Source organism: Heptranchias perlo, unplaced genomic scaffold (assembly GCF_035084215.1).
Source record: "Heptranchias perlo isolate sHepPer1 unplaced genomic scaffold, sHepPer1.hap1 HAP1_SCAFFOLD_1250, whole genome shotgun sequence".
Lineage (NCBI taxonomy): Eukaryota > Metazoa > Chordata > Chondrichthyes > Hexanchiformes > Hexanchidae > Heptranchias > Heptranchias perlo.
In genome coordinates, this window is record NW_027138484.1 from 504 (window position 1) to 18,271 (window position 17,768).

The following is a 17,768-nucleotide window of genomic DNA, read 5'->3' on the forward strand; positions in this document are numbered from 1 at the left end:
TGCGGCGCTCCCTCAGTACCGACCCTCCGACAGTGCGGCGCTCCCTCAGTACCGACCCTCCGACAGTGCGGCGCTCCCTCAGTACCGACCCTCCGACAGTGCGGCGCTCCCTCAGTACCGACCCTCCGACAGTGCGGCGCTCCCTCAGTACCGACCCTCCGACAGTGCAGCGCTCCCTCAGTACCTCATTGAGAGTGTCGGCCTGGATTATGGGCTCAAGTCTCTGGAGTGAACCTCGACCCTCGATGTTTGTGCCTCACTGTGACGATGAGGCTGCAGCAGTTGAATAGTATGGGGTTGCTGGATCCTCAGTGAGGGGGTTAAATCTCTTCCTTTCTCCACCTCCTCCTCAGCCTGGGAAAGACAGCAACTTCCTGGCGGTCTTTGTGATTGCACGGGTGATCTTTATCCCTCTCTTCATGCTGTGCAATGTCCATCCTCGGAATTTGCCTGTCTTCTTCAACCACGACGCCTGGTACATTGTCTTCATGATCCTCTTTGCCTTCACCAATGGATACCTGGCCAGTCTGTGCATGTGCTACGGACCCAAGTGAGTGCCTGTCTACTGGTGGGTGAGGGTCTGGGGTCTGGGGTGAGTCTGGGGTCTGGAGGTTGGATTGGGGCCAGAGCGGGGAATGAGGTTGTTTTGGGTGCAGGTTGGTTGGAGACAGTCACACGGTGCGGTGATGGTGTTGTGAGGAGAGTTGCCCACGTTCTCTTCATCAAGCATGGGCCTGTTTCCCATACCCCCTTGCTCCATTAGCCCGAGAGCCAGCACCCCACCTACCACCACCCCAGTGTCCTATTACCCCACTGTTAACCTCACCCACCCACCTTCTCCCCATATCCCCCAATCCCACCTCCCCACCTTCTCCCCATATCCCCCAATCCCACCTACCCACCTTCTCCCCATATCCCTCAATCCCACCTCCCCACCTTCTCCCCATATCCTCCAATCCCACCTACCCACCTTCTCCCCATATCCCCCAATCCCACCTACCCACCTTCTCCCCATATCCCTCAATCCCACCTCCCCACCTTCTCCCCATATCCCCCAATCCCACCTACCCACCTTCTCCCCATATCCCTCAATCCCACCTCCCCACCTTCTCCCCATATCCCCCAAACCCACCTACCCACCTTCTCCCCATATCCCTCAATCCCACCTACCCACCTTCTCCCCATATCCCCCAATCCCACCTACCCACCTTCTCACCATATCCCCCAATCCCACCTACCCACCTTCTCCCCATATCCCTCAATCCCACCTCCCCACCTTCTCCCCATATCCCTCAATCCCACCTCCTCACCTTCTCCCCATATCCCTCAATCCCACCTACCCACCTTCTCACCATATCCCCCAATCCCACCTACCCACCTTCTCCCCAGATCCCTCAATCCCACCTCCCCACCTTCTCCCCATATCCCCCAATCCCACCTACCCACCTTCTCCCCATATCCCTCAAACCCACCTCCCCACCTTCTCCCCATATCCCTCAATCCCACCTCCCCACCTTCTCCCCATATCCCCCAATCCCACCTACCCACCTTCTCCCCATATCCCCCAATCCCACCTCCCCACCTTCTCCCCATATCCCTCAAACCCACCTACCCACCTTCTCCCTATATCCCTCAATCCCACCTACCCACCTTCTCCCCATATCCCTCAATCCCACCTACCCACCTTCTCCCCATATCCCCCAATCCCACCTACCCACCTTCTCACCATATCCCCCAATCCCACCTACCCACCTTCTCCCCATATCCCTCAATCCCACCTCCCCACCTTCTCCCCATATCCCTCAATCCCACCTCCCCACCTTCTCCCCATATCCCTCAATCCCACCTCCTCACCTTCTCCCCATATCCCTCAATCCCACCTACCCACCTTCTCACCATATCCCCCAATCCCACCTCCCCACCTTCTCCCCAGATCCCTCAATCCCACCTCCCCACCTTCTCCCCATATCCCTCAATCCCACCTACCCACCTTCTCACCATATCCCTCAATCCCACCTCCCCACCTTCTCACCATGTCCCTCAATCCCACCTCCCCACCTTCTCCCCAGATCCCTCAATCCCACCTCCCCACCTTCTCACCATATCCCTCAATCCCACCTCCCCACCTTCTCACCATGTCCCTCCATCCCACCATTATTATTATAAAAGATGTGATAACAGAACACTTAGAAGGCATTAACGGGATTGGACAAAGTCAGCATGGGTTTATGAAAGGGAAATCATGCTTAACAAATCTAGTGGAGTTTTTTGAGGATGTAACTAGTAGAATAGATAGGGGAGAACCAGTGGATGTGGTGTACTTGGATTTTCAGAAGGCTTTTGATAAGGTCCCTCACAAGAGGTTAGTGTGAAAAATTAAAGCACATGGGATTGGAGGAATATATTGGCATGGATTGAGAATTAGTTGACAGACAGGAAACAGAGAGTAGGAATAAATGGGTCTTTTTCAGGGTGACAGGCAGTGACTCGTGGGGTACTGCAGGGATCAGTGCTTGGGCCCCAGCTATTCACAATATATATCAATGATTTGGATGAGGGAACTGAATGTAACATTTCCAAGTTTGCTGACGACACAAAGCTGGGGTGGAATGTGAGCTGTGAGGAGGATGTAAAGAGGCTCCAATGTGATTTAGACAAGTTGGGTGAGTGGGCAAGAACATGGCAGATGCAGTATAATGTGGATAAATGTGAGGTTATCCACTTTGGTTGTAAAAACAGAAAGGCAGATTATTATCTGAATGGTGATAGATTGGGAAAAGGGGAGGTGCAACGAGACCTGGGTGTCCTTGTTCACCAGTCGCTGAAAGCGAGCATTCAGGTGCAGCAAGCAGTTAGGAAGGTGAATGGTATGTTGGCCTTCATTGCAAGAGGATTGAGGACAGGAGCAGGGATGTCTTTCTGCAGTTATACAGGGCCTTGGTGAGACCATATCTGGAGTATTCTGTGCAGTTTTGGTCTCCTTATCTGAGGAAGGATGTCCTTGCCATGGAGGGGGTGCAACGAAGGTTTACCAGACTGATTCCTGGGATGGCAGGACTGACGTATGAGGAGAGATTGGGTCGACTAGGCCTATATTCACCAGAGTTTAGAACAGTGAGAGGTGATCTCATCGAAACATATAAATTTCTACAGGACTGGACAGACTAGATGCAGGGAGGATGTGCCCGATGGCTGGGGAGTCCAGAACCAGGGGTCACAGTCTCAGGATACGGGGTATGTCATTTAGAACCGAGATGAGGAGAAATTTCTTCACTCAGAGGGTGGTGAACCTGTGGAATTCTCTACCACAGAAGGCAGTGGAGGCCAAGTCATGAGATGTATTCAAGAAGGAGATAGATATATTCCTTAATGGTAAAGGGATCAAGGGATATGGGGAAAAAGCGGGAACAGGGTCCTGAGTTAGACGATCAGTCATGATCATTTTGATTGGCGGAGCAGGCCCGAAGGGCCGAATGACCTACTCTTGCTCCTATTTTCTATGTTTCTATGATTCAACCCATCTTCTCACCATATCCCTCAATCCCACCTTCCCACCTACCCACCTTCTCACTATATCCCTCTCCCACCTACCCATCTACTCCCCGTATCCCTCACCCACCTACCCACCTTCTCCCCGTATCCCTCACCCACCTACCCACCTTCTCCCCGTATCCCTCACCCACCTACCCACCTTCTCTCCGTATCCCTCACCCACCTACCCACCTTCTCACCGTCTCCCTCTCCCACCTACCCACCTTCTCCCCGTATCCCTCACCCACCTACCCACCTTCTCCCCGTATCCCTCACCCACCTACCCACCTTCTCCCCGTATCCCTCACCCACCTCCCCACCTTCTCCCCGTATCCCTCTCCCACCTACCCATCTTCTCCCCGTATCCCTCTCCCACCTACCCATCTTCTCCCCGTATCCCTCACCCACCTACCCACCTTCTCACCGTATCCCTCACCCACCTCCCCACCTTCTCCCCGTATCCCTCTCCCATCTACCCACCTTCTCACCGTATCCCTCTCCCACCTACCCACCTTCTCACTGTATCCCTCTCCCATCTACCCACCTTCTCACCGTATCCCTCACCCACCTACCCACCTTCTCACCGTATCCCTCACCCACCTACCCACCTTCTCACCGTATCCCTCTCCCACCTACCCACCTTCTCCCCGTATCCCTCACCCACCTACCCACCTTCTCCCCGTATCCCTCACCCACCTACCCACCTTCTCCCCGTATCCCTCACCCACCTACCCACCTTCTCACCGTATCCCTCTCCCACCTACCCACCTTCTCACCGTATCCCTCACCCACCTACCCACCTTCTCCCCGTATCCCTCACCCACCTACCCACCTTCTCCCCGTATCCCTCACCCACCTACCCACCTTCTCACCGTATCCCTCACCCACCTACCCACCTTCTCACCGTATCCCTCACCCACCTACCCACCTTCTCACCGTATCCCTCTCCCACCTACCCACCTTCTCCCCGTATCCCTCTCCCACCTACCCACCTTCTCCCCGTATCCCTCACCCACCTACCCACCTTCTCCCCGTATCCCTCACCCACCTACCCACCTTCTCCCCGTATCCCTCACCCACCTACCCACCTTCTCACCGTATCCCTCACCCACCTACCCACCTTCTCCCCGTATCCCTCTCCCACCGACCCACCTTCTCACCGTATCCCTCACCCAACTACCCACCTTCTCACCGTATCCCTCTCCCACCTACCCACCTTCTCCCCATATCCCTCTCCCACCTACCCACCTTCTCCCCGTATCCCTCTCCCACCTACCCACCTTCTCACCATATCCCTCTCCCACCTACCCACCTTCTCACCGTATCCCTCTCCCACCTACCCACCTTCTCACCGTATCCCTCTCCCACCTACCCACCTTCTCACCGTATCCCTCACCCACCTACCCACCTTCTCACCGTATCCCTCACCCACCTACCCACCTTCTCCCCGTATCCCTCACCCACCTACCCACCTTCTCCCCGTATCCCTCACCCACCTACCCACCTTCTCACCGTATCCCTCTCCCACCTACCCACCTTCTCCCCGTCTCCCTCACCCACCTACCCACCTTCTCCCCGTATCCCTCACCCACGTACCCACCTTCTCCCCGTATCCCTCACCCACCTACCCACCTTCTCCCCGTATCCCTCTCCCACCTACCCACCTTCTCCCCGTATCCCTCACCCACCTACCCACCTTCTCCCCGTATCCCTCACCCACCGACCCACCTTCTCACCGTATCCCTCACCCACCTACCCACCTTCTCCCCATATCCCCCAATCCCACCTACCCACCTTCTCACCGTATCCCTCACCCACCTACCCACCTTCTCACCGTATCCCTCACCCACCTACCCACCTTCTCCCCGTATCCCTCACCCACCTACCCACCTTCTCCCCGTATCCCTCACCCACCTACCCACCTTCTCCCCGTATCCCTCTCCCACCTACCCACCTTCTCACCGTATCCCTCACCCACCTACCCACCTTCTCCCCGTATCCCTCACCCACCTACCCACCTTCTCCCCGTATCCCTCACCCACCTACCCACCTTCTCCCCGTATCCCTCACCCACCTACCCATCCTTCTCACCGTAACCCTCACCCACCTACCCACCTTCTCACCGTATCCCTCACCCACCTACCCACCTTCTCCCCGTATCCCTCACCCACCTACCCACCTTCTCCCCGTATCCCTCACCCACCTACCCACCTTCTCACCGTATCGCTCACCCACCTACCCACCTTCTCCCCGTATCCCTCACCCACCTACCCACCTTCTCCCCGTATCCCTCACCCACCTACCCACCTACTCCCCGTATCCCTCACCCACCTACCCACCTTCTCCCCGTATCCCTCACCCACCTACCCACCTTCTCCCCGTATCCCTCACCCACCTACCCACCGACTCCCCGTATCCCTCACCCACCTACCCACCTTCTCCCCGTATCCCTCACCCACCTACCCACCTTCTCCCCGTATCCCTCACCCACCTACCCACCTTCTAACCGTATCCCTCACCCACCTACCCAACTTCTCACCGTATCCCTCACCCACCTACCCACCTTCTCCCCGTATCCCTCACCCACCTACCCACCTACTCCCCGTATCCCTCACCCACCTACCCACCTTCTCCCCGTATACCTCACCCACCTACCCACCTTCTCCCCGTATCCCTCACCCACCTACCCACCTTCTCCCCGTATCCCTCTCCCACCTACCCACCTTCTCACCGTAACCCTCACCCACCTACCCATCTTCTCCCCGTATCCCTCACCCACCTACCCACCTTCTCCCCGTATCCCTCTCCCACCTACCCACCTTCTCACCGTAACCCTCACCCACCTACCCACCTTCTCACCGTATCCCTCACCCACCTACCCATCTTCTCCCCGTATCCCTCTCCCACCTACCCACCTTCTCACCGTATCCCTCACCCACCTACCCACCTTCTCCCCGTATCCCTCACCCACCTACCCACCTTCTCACCGTATCCCTCACCCACCTACCCACCTTCTCACCGTAACCCTCACCCACCTACCCACCTTCTCCCCGTATCCCTCACCCACCTACCCACCTTCTCCCCGTATCCCTCACCCACCTACCCACCTTCTCCCCGTATGCCTCACCCACCTACCCACCTTCTCCCCGTATCCCTCACCCACCTACCCACCTTCTCACCGTATCCCTCTCCCACCTACCCACCTTCTCACCGTAACCCTCACCCACCTACCCACCTTCTCCCCGTATCCCTCACCCACCTACCCACCTTCTCCCCGTATCCCTCACCCACCTACCCATCTTCTCACCATATCCCTCTCCCACCTACCCACCTTCTCCCCGTATCCCTGACCCACCTACCCACCTTCTCCCCGTATCCCTCACCCACCTACCCATCTTCTCACCATATCCCTCACCCACCTACCCACCTTCTCCCCGTATCCCTCACCCACCTACCCACCTTCTCACCGTATCCCTCTCCCACCTACCCACCTTCTCACCGTATCCCTCACCCACCTACCCACCTTCTCACCGTATCCCTCTCCCACCTACCCACCTTCTCACCGTATCCCTCTCCCACCTACCCACCTTCTCCCCGTATCCCTGACCCACCTACCCACCTTCTCTCCGTATCCCTCTCCCACCTACCCACCTTCTCACCGTATCCCTCACCCACCTACCCACCTTCTCACCGTATCCCTCACCCACCTACCCACCTTCTCACCGTATCCCTCACCCACCTACCCACCTTCTCCCCGTATCCCTCACCCACCTACCCACCTTCTCCCCGTATCCCTCTCCCACCTACCCACCTTCTCACCGTATCCCTCACCCACCTACCCACCTTCTCCCCGTATCCCTCACCCACCTACCCACCTTCTCCCCGTATCCCTCACCCACCTACCCACCTTCTCCCCGTATCCCTCTCCCACCTACCCACCTTCTCTCCGTATCCCTCTCCCACCTACCCACCTTCTCACCGTATCCCTCACCCACCTACCCACCGTATCGCTCACCCACCTACCCACCTTCTCCCCGTATCCCTCTCCCACCTACCCACCTTCTCACCGTATCCCTCACCCACCTACCCACCTTCTCACCGTATCCCTCTCCCACCTACCCACCTTCTCCCCGTATCCCTCTCCCACCTACCCACCTTCTCCCCGTATCCCTGACCCACCTACCCACCTTCTCTCCGTATCCCTCACCCACCTACCCATCTTCTCCCCGTATCCCTCTCCCACCTACCCACCTTCTCCCCGTATCCCTCACCCACCTACCCATCTTCTCCCCGTATCCCTCACCCACCTACCCACCTTCTCCCCGTATCCCTCACCCACCTACCCACCTTCTCCCCGTATCCCTCACCCACCTACCCATCTTCTCCCCGTATCCCTCACCCACCTACCCACCTTCTCACCGTATCCCTCACCCACCTACCCACCTTCTCCCCGTATCCCTCACCCACCTACCCACCTTCTCCCCGTATCCCTCACCCACCTACCCACCTTCTCCCCGTATCCCTCTCCCACCTACCCACCTTCTCTCCGTATCCCTCTCCCACCTACCCACCTTCTCACCGTATCCCTCACCCACCTACCCACCGTATCGCTCACCCACCTACCCACCTTCTCACCGTATCCCTCACCCACCTACCCACCGTATCGCTCACCCACCTACCCACCTTCTCACCGTATCCCTCACCCACCTACCCACCTTCTCCCCGTATCCCTCACCCACCTACCCACCTTCTCACCGTATCTCTCACCCACCGACCCACCTTCTCCCCGTATCCCTCACCCACCTACCCACCTTCTCACCGTATCTCTCACCCACCGACCCACCTTCTCCCCGTATCCCTCACCCACCTACCCACCTTCTCCCCGTATCCCTCACCCACCTACCCACCTTCTCCCCGTATCCCTCACCCACCTACCCATCTTCTCCCCGTATCCCTCACCCACCTACCCACCTTCTCCCCGTATCCCTCTCCCACCTACCCACCTTCTCACCGTATCCCTCACCCACCGACCCACCTTCTCCCCGTATCCCTCACCCACCTACCCACCTTCTCCCCGTATCCCTCACCCACCTACCCACCTTCTCCCCGTATCCCTCACCCACCTACCCACCTTCTCCCCGTATCCCTCACCCACCTACCCACCTTCTCCCCGTATCCCTCACCCACCGACCCACCTTCTCCCCGTATCCCTCTCCCACCTACCCACCTTCTCCCCGTATCCCTCACCCACCGACCCACCTTCTCCCCGTATCCCTCACCCACCTACCCACCTTCTCCCCGTATCCCTCACCCACCTACCCACCTTCTCACCGTATCCCTCTCCCACCTACCCACCTTCTCACCGTATCCCTCTCCCACCTACCCACCTTCTCACCGTCTCCCTCTCCCACCGACCCACCTTCTCACCGTATCCCTCTCCCACCTACCCACCTTCTCACCGTCTCCCTCACCCACCTACCCACCTTCTCACCGTCTCCCTCACCCACCTACCCACCTTCTCACCGTATCCCTCACCCACCTACCCACCTTCTCCCCGTATCCCTCTCCCACCTACCCACCGTATCCCTCTCCCACCTACCCACCTTCTCCCAGTATCCCTCTCCCACCTACCCACCTTCTCACCGTATCCCTCTCCCACCTACCCACCTTCTCCCCGTATCCCTCACCCACCTACCCACCTTCTCCCCGTATCCCTCTCCCACCTACCCACCTTCTCACCGTATCCCTCTCCCACCTACCCACCTTCTCCCCGTATCCCTCTCCCACCTACCCACCTTCTCCCCGTATCCCTCACCCACCTACCCACCTTCTCCCCGTATCCCTCTCCCACCTACCCACCTTCTCACCGTATCCCTCTCCCACCTACCCACCTTCTCCCCGTATCCCTCACCCACCTACCCACCTTCTCCCCGTATCCCTCTCCCACCTACCCATCTTCTCCCCGTATCCCTCTCCCACCTACCCATCTTCTCCCCGTATCCCTCACCCACCTACCCACCTTCTCACCGTATCCCTCACCCACCTACCCATCTTCTCACCGTATGTCTCACCCACCTACCCACCTTCTCCCCGTATCCCTCACCCACCTACCCACCTTCTCCCCGTATCCCTCACCCACCTACCCACCTTCTCCCCGTATCCCTCACCCACCTACCCACCTTCTCCCCGTATCCCTCACCCACCTACCCATCTTCTCCCCGTATCCCTCACCCACCTACCCACCTTCTCCCCGTATCCCTCACCCACTGACCCACCTTCTCCCCGTATCCCTCACCCACCTACCCATCTTCTCACCGTATATCTCACCCACCTACCCACCTTCTCACCGTATATCTCACCCACCTCTCTTTCCAGAAATTATCTCTTGACCCTATCCACATTGTCCACCTCAATGTCCTTCCCTGGTAACTTATTCCATTTATTCCCATTGCTTCTTATCAAACAAGATCCAGCAAGCCTCCTTCCGATTCAGTGCCCATTATCCCCTCTCCCTGTCAACGAGCAAATCAGTCCTCCTCCATGTTGAGCACCACTTGGAGGAAGCACTGAGGGTAGCAAGGGCACAGAATGTACTCTGGGTGGGGGACTTCAGTGTCCATCACCAGGAGTGGCTCGGTCGCACCACTACTGACCGAGCTGGCCGAGTCCTGAAGGACGTAGCTGCCAGACTGGGCTTCTGTCTGTGATGGTATTGGTAGATGTGACCAGCGTACAGTCTTTATGAAGACAAGGTCCGATTTCCAGTGAGGACATTCTCCAACGTGTCACCACTGTGCGACGTGGGATAATCTAAGATCTCGCAGCCTAAACTGGGCCATTGCTACCTCAAGCTATAACCACATGGCCTGACATATGCCTCACTCTGCATCCAGGATACTAACCTTGGTTCAAGGCAGAGTGTCGAAGGGTGTGCCAGGAGCAGCACTCGGTGTACCTTAGCACAAGGCACCAACCGAGTGAAGCTCAACGTGTTTGCTGAACACCAGAAGCAGCGGGCAATAGACCAGTAACCAGCAGATCAGAGCAAAGCTCTGTCGTCCTACCATCTTCCATCGAGAATGGTGATGGAATGATCAGGTAACTTACAGGAGGGGAAGACTCCCTGAACATCCCCATCCTCACCATGGGGGAGCCCAGTACATAAGTGCAAGGCTGAAGTGTTTGCAAACGTCTGCGGTCAAAAACGTTCCTTCTCGACCTCCTCCTGAGATCCAGCCCCATCACAGATCCTAATGTTCAGCCAATTCCATTCACTCCACGTGTCACCTGCTACAAGGCAGCTGCAACAGTGCTCAAAACCTCACACGACCCAGGTCAGAGAAGTTGGTCTCAGGACATCAGCAGTTCAAGGAGGAGCCCACCAGAGTCCCCCCGAGCCCCGCCAGAGTCCCCCCGAGCCCCGCCAGAGTCCCCCCGAGCCCCCGCCAGAGTCCCCCCGAGCCCCGCCAGAGTCCCCCCGAGCCCCGCCAGAGTCCCCCCGAGCCCCGCCAGAGTCCCCCCGAGCCCCGCCAGAGTCCCCCCGAGCCCCGCCAGAGTCCCCCCGAGCCCCGCCAGAGTCCCCCCGAGCCCCGCCAGAGTCCCCCCGAGCCCCGCCAGAGTCCCCCCGAGCCCCGCCAGAGTCCCCCCGAGCCCCGCCAGAGTCCCCCCGAGCCCCGCCAGAGTCCCCCCGAGCCCCGCCAGAGTCCCCCCGAGCCCCGCCAGAGTCCCCCCGAGCCCCGCCAGAGTCCCCCCGAGCCCCGCCAGAGTCCCCCCGAGCCCCGCCAGAGTCCCCCCGAGCCCCGCCAGAGTCCCCCCGAGCCCCGCCAGAGTCCCCCCGAGCCCCGCCAGAGTCCCCCCGAGCCCCGCCAGAGTCCCCCCGAGCCCCGCCAGAGTCCCCCCGAGCCCCGCCAGAGTCCCCCCGAGCCCCGCCAGAGTCCCCCCGAGCCCCGCCAGAGTCCCCCCGAGCCCCGCCAGAGTCCCCCCGAGCCCCGCCAGAGTCCCCCCGAGCCCCGCCAGAGTCCCCCCGAGCCCCGCCAGAGTCCCCCCGAGCCCCGCCAGAGTCCCCCCGAGCCCCGCCAGAGTCCCCCCGAGCCCCGCCAGAGTCCCCCCGAGCCCCGCCAGAGTCCCCCCGAGCCCCGCCAGAGTCCCCCCGAGCCCCGCCAGAGTCCCCCCGAGCCCCGCCAGAGTCCCCCCGAGCCCCGCCAGAGTCCCCCCGAGCCCCGCCAGAGTCCCCCCGAGCCCCGCCAGAGTCCCCCCGAGCCCCGCCAGAGTCCCCCCGAGCCCCGCCAGAGTCCCCCCGAGCCCCGCCAGAGTCCCCCCGAGCCCCGCCAGAGTCCCCCCGAGCCCCGCCAGAGTCCCCCCGAGCCCCGCCAGAGTCCCCCCGAGCCCCGCCAGAGTCCCCCCCGAGCCCCGCCAGAGTCCCCCCGAGCCCCGCCAGAGTCCCCCCCGAGCCCCGCCAGAGTCCCCCCGAGCCCCGCCAGAGTCCCCCCGAGCCCCGCCAGAGTCCCCCCGAGCCCCGCCAGAGTCCCCCCGAGCCCCGCCAGAGTCCCCCCGAGCCCCGCCAGAGTCCCCCCGAGCCCCGCCAGAGTCCCCCCGAGCCCCGCCAGAGTCCCCCCGAGCCCCGCCAGAGTCCCCCCGAGCCCCGCCAGAGTCCCCCCGAGCCCCGCCAGAGTCCCCCCGAGCCCCGCCAGAGTCCCCCCGAGCCCCGCCAGAGTCCCCCCGAGCCCCGCCAGAGTCCCCCCGAGCCCCGCCAGAGTCCCCCCGAGCCCCGCCAGAGCCCCGCCGGAGTCCCCCCGAGCCCCGCCGGAGTCCCCCCGAGCCCCGCCGGAGTCCCCCCGAGCCCCGCCGGAGTCCCCCCGAGCCCCGCCGGAGTCCCCCCGAGCCCCGCCGGAGTCCCCCCGAGCCCCGCCGGAGTCCCCCCGAGCCCCGCCGGAGTCCCCCCGAGCCCCGCCGGAGTCCCCCCGAGCCCCGCCGGAGTCCCCCCGAGCCCCGCCGGAGTCCCCCCGAGCCCCGCCGGAGGGTGGGAGGGGTCTCTGATCGTGGGGTGGGAGGGGTCTCTGATCTCGGAGAGGGAGGGGTCTCTGATCGTGCGGTGGGAGGGTCTCTGATCGTGCGGTGGGAGGGTCTCTGATCGTGGGGTGGGAGGGGTCTCTGATCGTGGGGTGGGAGGGGTCTCTGATCGTGGGGTGGGAGGGGTCTCTGATCGTGGGGTGGGAGGGTCTCTGATCGTGGGGTGGGAGGGGTCTCTGATCGTGGGGTGGGAGGGTCTCTGATCGTGCGGTGGGAGGGGTCTCTGATCGTGGGGTGGGAGGGGTCTCTGATCGTGGGGTGGGAGGGTCTCTGATCGTGCGGTGGGAGGGTCTCTGATCGTGGGGTGGGAGGGTCTCTGATCGTGCGGTGGGAGGGGTCTCTGATCGTGCGGTGGGAGGGGTCTCTGATCGTGCGGTGGGAGGGGTCTCTGATCGTGGGGTGGGAGGGGTCTCTGATCGTGGGGTGGGAGGGGTCTCTGATCGTGGGGTGGGAGGGGTCTCTGATCGTGCGGTGGGAGGGTCTCTGATCGTGCGGTGGGAGGGGTCTCTGATCGTGCGGTGGGAGGGTCTCTGATCTCGCGGTGGGAGGGTCTCTGATCGTGCGGTGGGAGGGTCTCTGATCGTGCGGTGGGAGGGTCTCTGATCTCGGAGAGGGAGGGGTCTCTGATCGTGCGGTGGGAGGGTCTCTGATCGTGCGGTGGGAGGGTCTCTGATCGTGGGGTGGGAGGGGTCTCTGATCGTGGGGTGGGAGGGGTCTCTGATCGTGGGGTGGGAGGGGTCTCTGATCGTGGGGTGGGAGGGGTCTCTGATCGTGCGGTGGGAGGGGTCTCTGATCGTGCGGTGGGAGGGTCTCTGATCGTGCGGTGGGAGGGGTCTCTGATCGTGCGGTGGGAGGGTCTCTGATCTCGGAGAGGGAGGGTCTCTGATCGTGCGGTGGGAGGGTCTCTGATCGTGCGGTGGGAGGGTCTCTGATCTCGGAGAGGGAGGGGTCTCTGATCGTGGGGTGGGAGGGTCTCTGATCTCGGAGAGGGAGGGGTCTCTGATCGTGGGGTGGGAGGGTCTCTGATCTCGGAGAGGGAGGGGTCTCTGATCGTGCGGTGGGAGGGTCTCTGATCGTGCGGTGGGAGGGTCTCTGATCGTGCGGTGGGAGGGTCTCTGATCGTGCAGTGGGAGGGGCCTGGGCTGGGCTGGGGGCGGGGCCTGTTCTGGTTGATGGACTAACTGATTGATTGTTTGATTGACTGACAGGAAAGTGACTGGGAAGGAGGCAGAGACTGCGGGAGCCATCATGTCTTTCTTCCTATCCCTTGGCCTGGCGTCTGGAGCCTGCCTCTCCTTCCTGGTCCGATATCTGGTCTGATGGGGGACAGTTTTACTCCTCTGAAGACACGGGTCAGGGAACGGACCGCACTTTGGAAACAAACCCCCTGCTGTGGGGGGCCCAGCTCCTGCTCAGTCTGTCCTATTTCCCATTGGGCCAAGTCCAGTGGATCGTCTCCCTCTCATGGTCTGTGTGACCGGGAATCACAGCCCTGGAACCATTGGGGGGGGGGGAACTAGTGACCAACGAGCTCCCCCTCCCCATTCCCATCCCCCCCATTCCCATCCCCCCCACTCCCCTCCCCCTCCCCCCCACCCTCTCCCACCCCCCGCCACCCCTCACCCCCCTCCCCCTCTCACCCCTCCACCCCCTTTCTGGTACCAGTGCGGGCTTCATTCCCAGCAGGCACTGCCCCAAAAACACGGACCCCGCCCAACACACTGCCCCGAAAACACAGACCCCGCCCAACACACTGCCCCGAAAACACGGACCCCGCCCAACACACTGCCCCAAAAACACAGATCCTGCCCAACACACTGCCCCCAAAAACACAGACCCCGCCCAACACACTGCCACAAAAACACGAACCCCGCCCAACACACTGCCCCAAAAACACAGACCCCGCCCAACACACTGCCCCAAAAACACAGACCCCGCCCAACACACTGCCCCAAAAACACAGACCCCGCCCAACACACTGCCACAAAAACACAGACCCCGCCCAACACACTGCCACAAAAACACGAACCCCGCCCAACACACTGCCCCAAAAACACAGACCCCGCCCAACACACTGCCCCAAAAACACAGATCCTGCCCAACACACTGCCCCAAAAACACAGACCCCGCCCAACACACTGCCCCAAAAACACGGACCCCGCCCAACACACTGCCCCAAAAACACAGACCCCGCCCAACACACAGCCCCAAAAACACAGATCCTGGATGAGTGCAGCTCCAACACTCAAGAAGCTCGACACCATCCAAGATAAAGCAGCCCGCTTGATTGGCACCCCATCCACCACCCTAAACATTCACTCCCTTCACCACCGGCGCACTGTGGCTGCAGTGTGCACCATCCACAGGATGCACTGCAGCAACTCGCCAAGGCTTCTTCGACAGCACCTCCCAAACCCGCGACCTCTACCACCTAGAAGGACAAGAGCAGCAGGTACATGGGAACAACACCACCTGCACGTTCCCCTCCAAGTCACACACCATCCCGACTTGGATATATATCGTCGTTCCTTCATCATCGCTGGGTCAAAATCCTGGAACTCCCTTCCTAACAGCACTGTGGGAGAACCTTCACCACACGGACTGCAGCGGTTCAAGAAGGCGGCTCACCACCACCTTCTCAAGGGCAATTAGGGATGGGCAATAAATGCCGGCCTCGCCAGCGACGCCCACATCCCATGAACGAATAAAAAAAAACACACTGCCCCAAAAACACAAACCCCGCCCAACACACTGCCCCAAAAACACGAACCCCACCCAACACACTGCCCCAAAAACACGAACCCCGCCCAACACACTGCCCCAAAAACACGAACCCCGCCCAACACACTGCCCCAAAAACACGGACCCCGCCCAACACACTGCCCCAAAAACACGAACCCCGCCCAACACACTGGCCCAAAAACACGGACCCCTCCCAACACACTGCCCCAAAAACACAGACCCCGCCCAACACACTGCCCCAAAAACACAGACCCCGCCCAACACACTGCCCCAAAAACACAGATCCTGCCCAACACACTGCCCCAAAAACACAGATCCTGGATGAGTGCAGCTCCAACACTCAAGAAGCTCGACACCATCCAAGATAAAGCAGCCCGCGTGATTGGCACCCCATCCACCACCCTAAACATTCACTCCCTTCACCACTGGCGCACAGTGGCTGCAGTGTGCACTATCCACAGGATGCACTGCAGCAACTCGCCAAGGCTTCTTCGACAGCACCTCCCAAACCCGCGACCTCTACCACCTAGAAGGACAAGAGCAGCAGGCGCATGGGAACAACACCATCTGCACGTTCCCCTCCAAGTCACACACCATCCCGACTTGGAAATATATCGGCCGTTCCTTCATCGTCGCTGGGTCAAAATCCTGGAACTCCCTTCCTAACAGCATTGTGGGAGAACTGTCACCACACGGACTGCAGCGGTTCAAGAAGGCGGCTCACCACCACCTTCTCAAGGGCAATTAGGGATGGGCGATAAATGCCGGCCTCGCCAGCGATGCCCACATCCCCTGAACGAATAAAAAAAAACACACTGCCCCAAAAGCACGAACCCCGCCCAACACACTGGCCCAAAAACACGAACCCCGCCCAACACACTGGCCCAAAAACACGAACCCCGCCCAACACACTGGCCCAAAAACACGAACCCCGCCCAACACACTGGCCCAAAAACACGAACCCCGCCCAACACACTGCCCCAAAAGCACGAACCCCGCCCAACACACTGCCCCCAAAACACGAACCCCGCCCAACACACTGCCCCAAAAACACGAACCCCGCCCAACACACCCCCAAAAACACGAACCCCGCCCAACACACTGCCCCAAAAACACGAACCCCGCCCAACACACTGCCCCAAAAACACGAACCCCGCCCAACACACTGGCCCAAAAACACGGATCCCGCCCAACACACTGGCCCAAAAACACGGACCCCGCCCAACACACTGCCCCAAAAACACGAACCTCGCCCAACACACTGCCCCAAAAACACGAACCTCGCCCAACACACTGCCCCAAAAACACGAACCTCGCCCAACACACTGCCCCAAAAACACGAACCCCGCCCAACACACTGCCCCAAAAACACGAACCTCGCCCAACACACTGCCCCAAAAACACGAACCTCGCCCAACACACTGCCCCAAAAACACGGACCCCGCCCAACACACTGCCCCAAAAACACGAACCCCGCCCAACACACTGCCACAAAAACACGGACCCCGCCCAACACACTGCCCCAAAAACACGAACCCCGCCCAACACACTGCCCCAAAAACACGAACCCCGCCCAACACACTGCCCCAAAAACACGAACCCCGCCCAACACACTGCTGAACACACTCGTCAACCCACAACTTTGAAAGACTGGGAAGGGGTTGGGCCCATCCCCTCGAACCGGACTAACTCGTATTAATCATTCGAAGGCTAATGGCGGAGGGGAGAGGAAGACTGAACTCCCACAGTATTAAAAGATATTCTCAGCCAAGATATATCGGCAAACAGACGTCCCGGTGATAGTTATTGACCTATCAGAGGACAGTATCTCAGCAATAACTCTTTCAATTGGTTTTAATACACTGTGTATATTTTTATGCTATATGTATATATAAAAAAATACAGCATGCAGTCTAATCTCTGCTGGTGTCGTCATGTTGCATAGAATTACATGGAATGTACAACTCAGAAACAGGCCATTCGGCCCAACTGGTCTATCCCGGTGTTTATGCTCCAGACGAGCCTCCTCCCTCCCGACTTCATCTCACCCTATCAGCAGATCCTTCTATTCCTTCCTCCCTCATGTGTTTATCGAGCTTCCCCTTAAATGTATCTGTGTTATTCACCTCAACCACTCCTTGTGGGAGTGAGTTCCACATTCTCACCGCTCTCTGGGGAAAGAAGTTTCTCCTGAATTCCCTATTGGATTTATTCATGACTCTCTTATATTGATGACCTCTAGTTCTGGTCTCCCCCACAAGTGGAAACATCTTCTCTACGTCTACCCTATCAAACCCTTTGATAATCTGAAAGACCTCTATCAGGTCACCCCTCAGTCTTCTCTTTTCCAGAGAAAACAGCCCCAGCCTGTTCAATCTTTCCTGATAGGTCGAACCCATCAGAATAATAATGTTGAGATAATTCAT

At 59.7% G+C, this 17,768-nt stretch overlaps 1 protein-coding gene across 1 annotated transcript; it reads left to right on the top strand.

Annotated features, from left to right (window-relative positions):
* The first annotated feature begins 302 nt into the window (after nt 1-302).
* Nucleotides 303-17,259, top strand: LOC137308256 (equilibrative nucleoside transporter 1-like). The gene is made up of 2 exons (XM_067977090.1): nt 303-550; nt 13,809-17,259. Exons 1-2 carry the CDS (start codon nt 420-422, stop codon nt 13,918-13,920), a joined length of 243 nt encoding a protein of 80 aa, XP_067833191.1. The 5' UTR covers nt 303-419; the 3' UTR covers nt 13,921-17,259.
* The last annotated feature ends 509 nt before the right edge of the window (nt 17,260-17,768 follow it).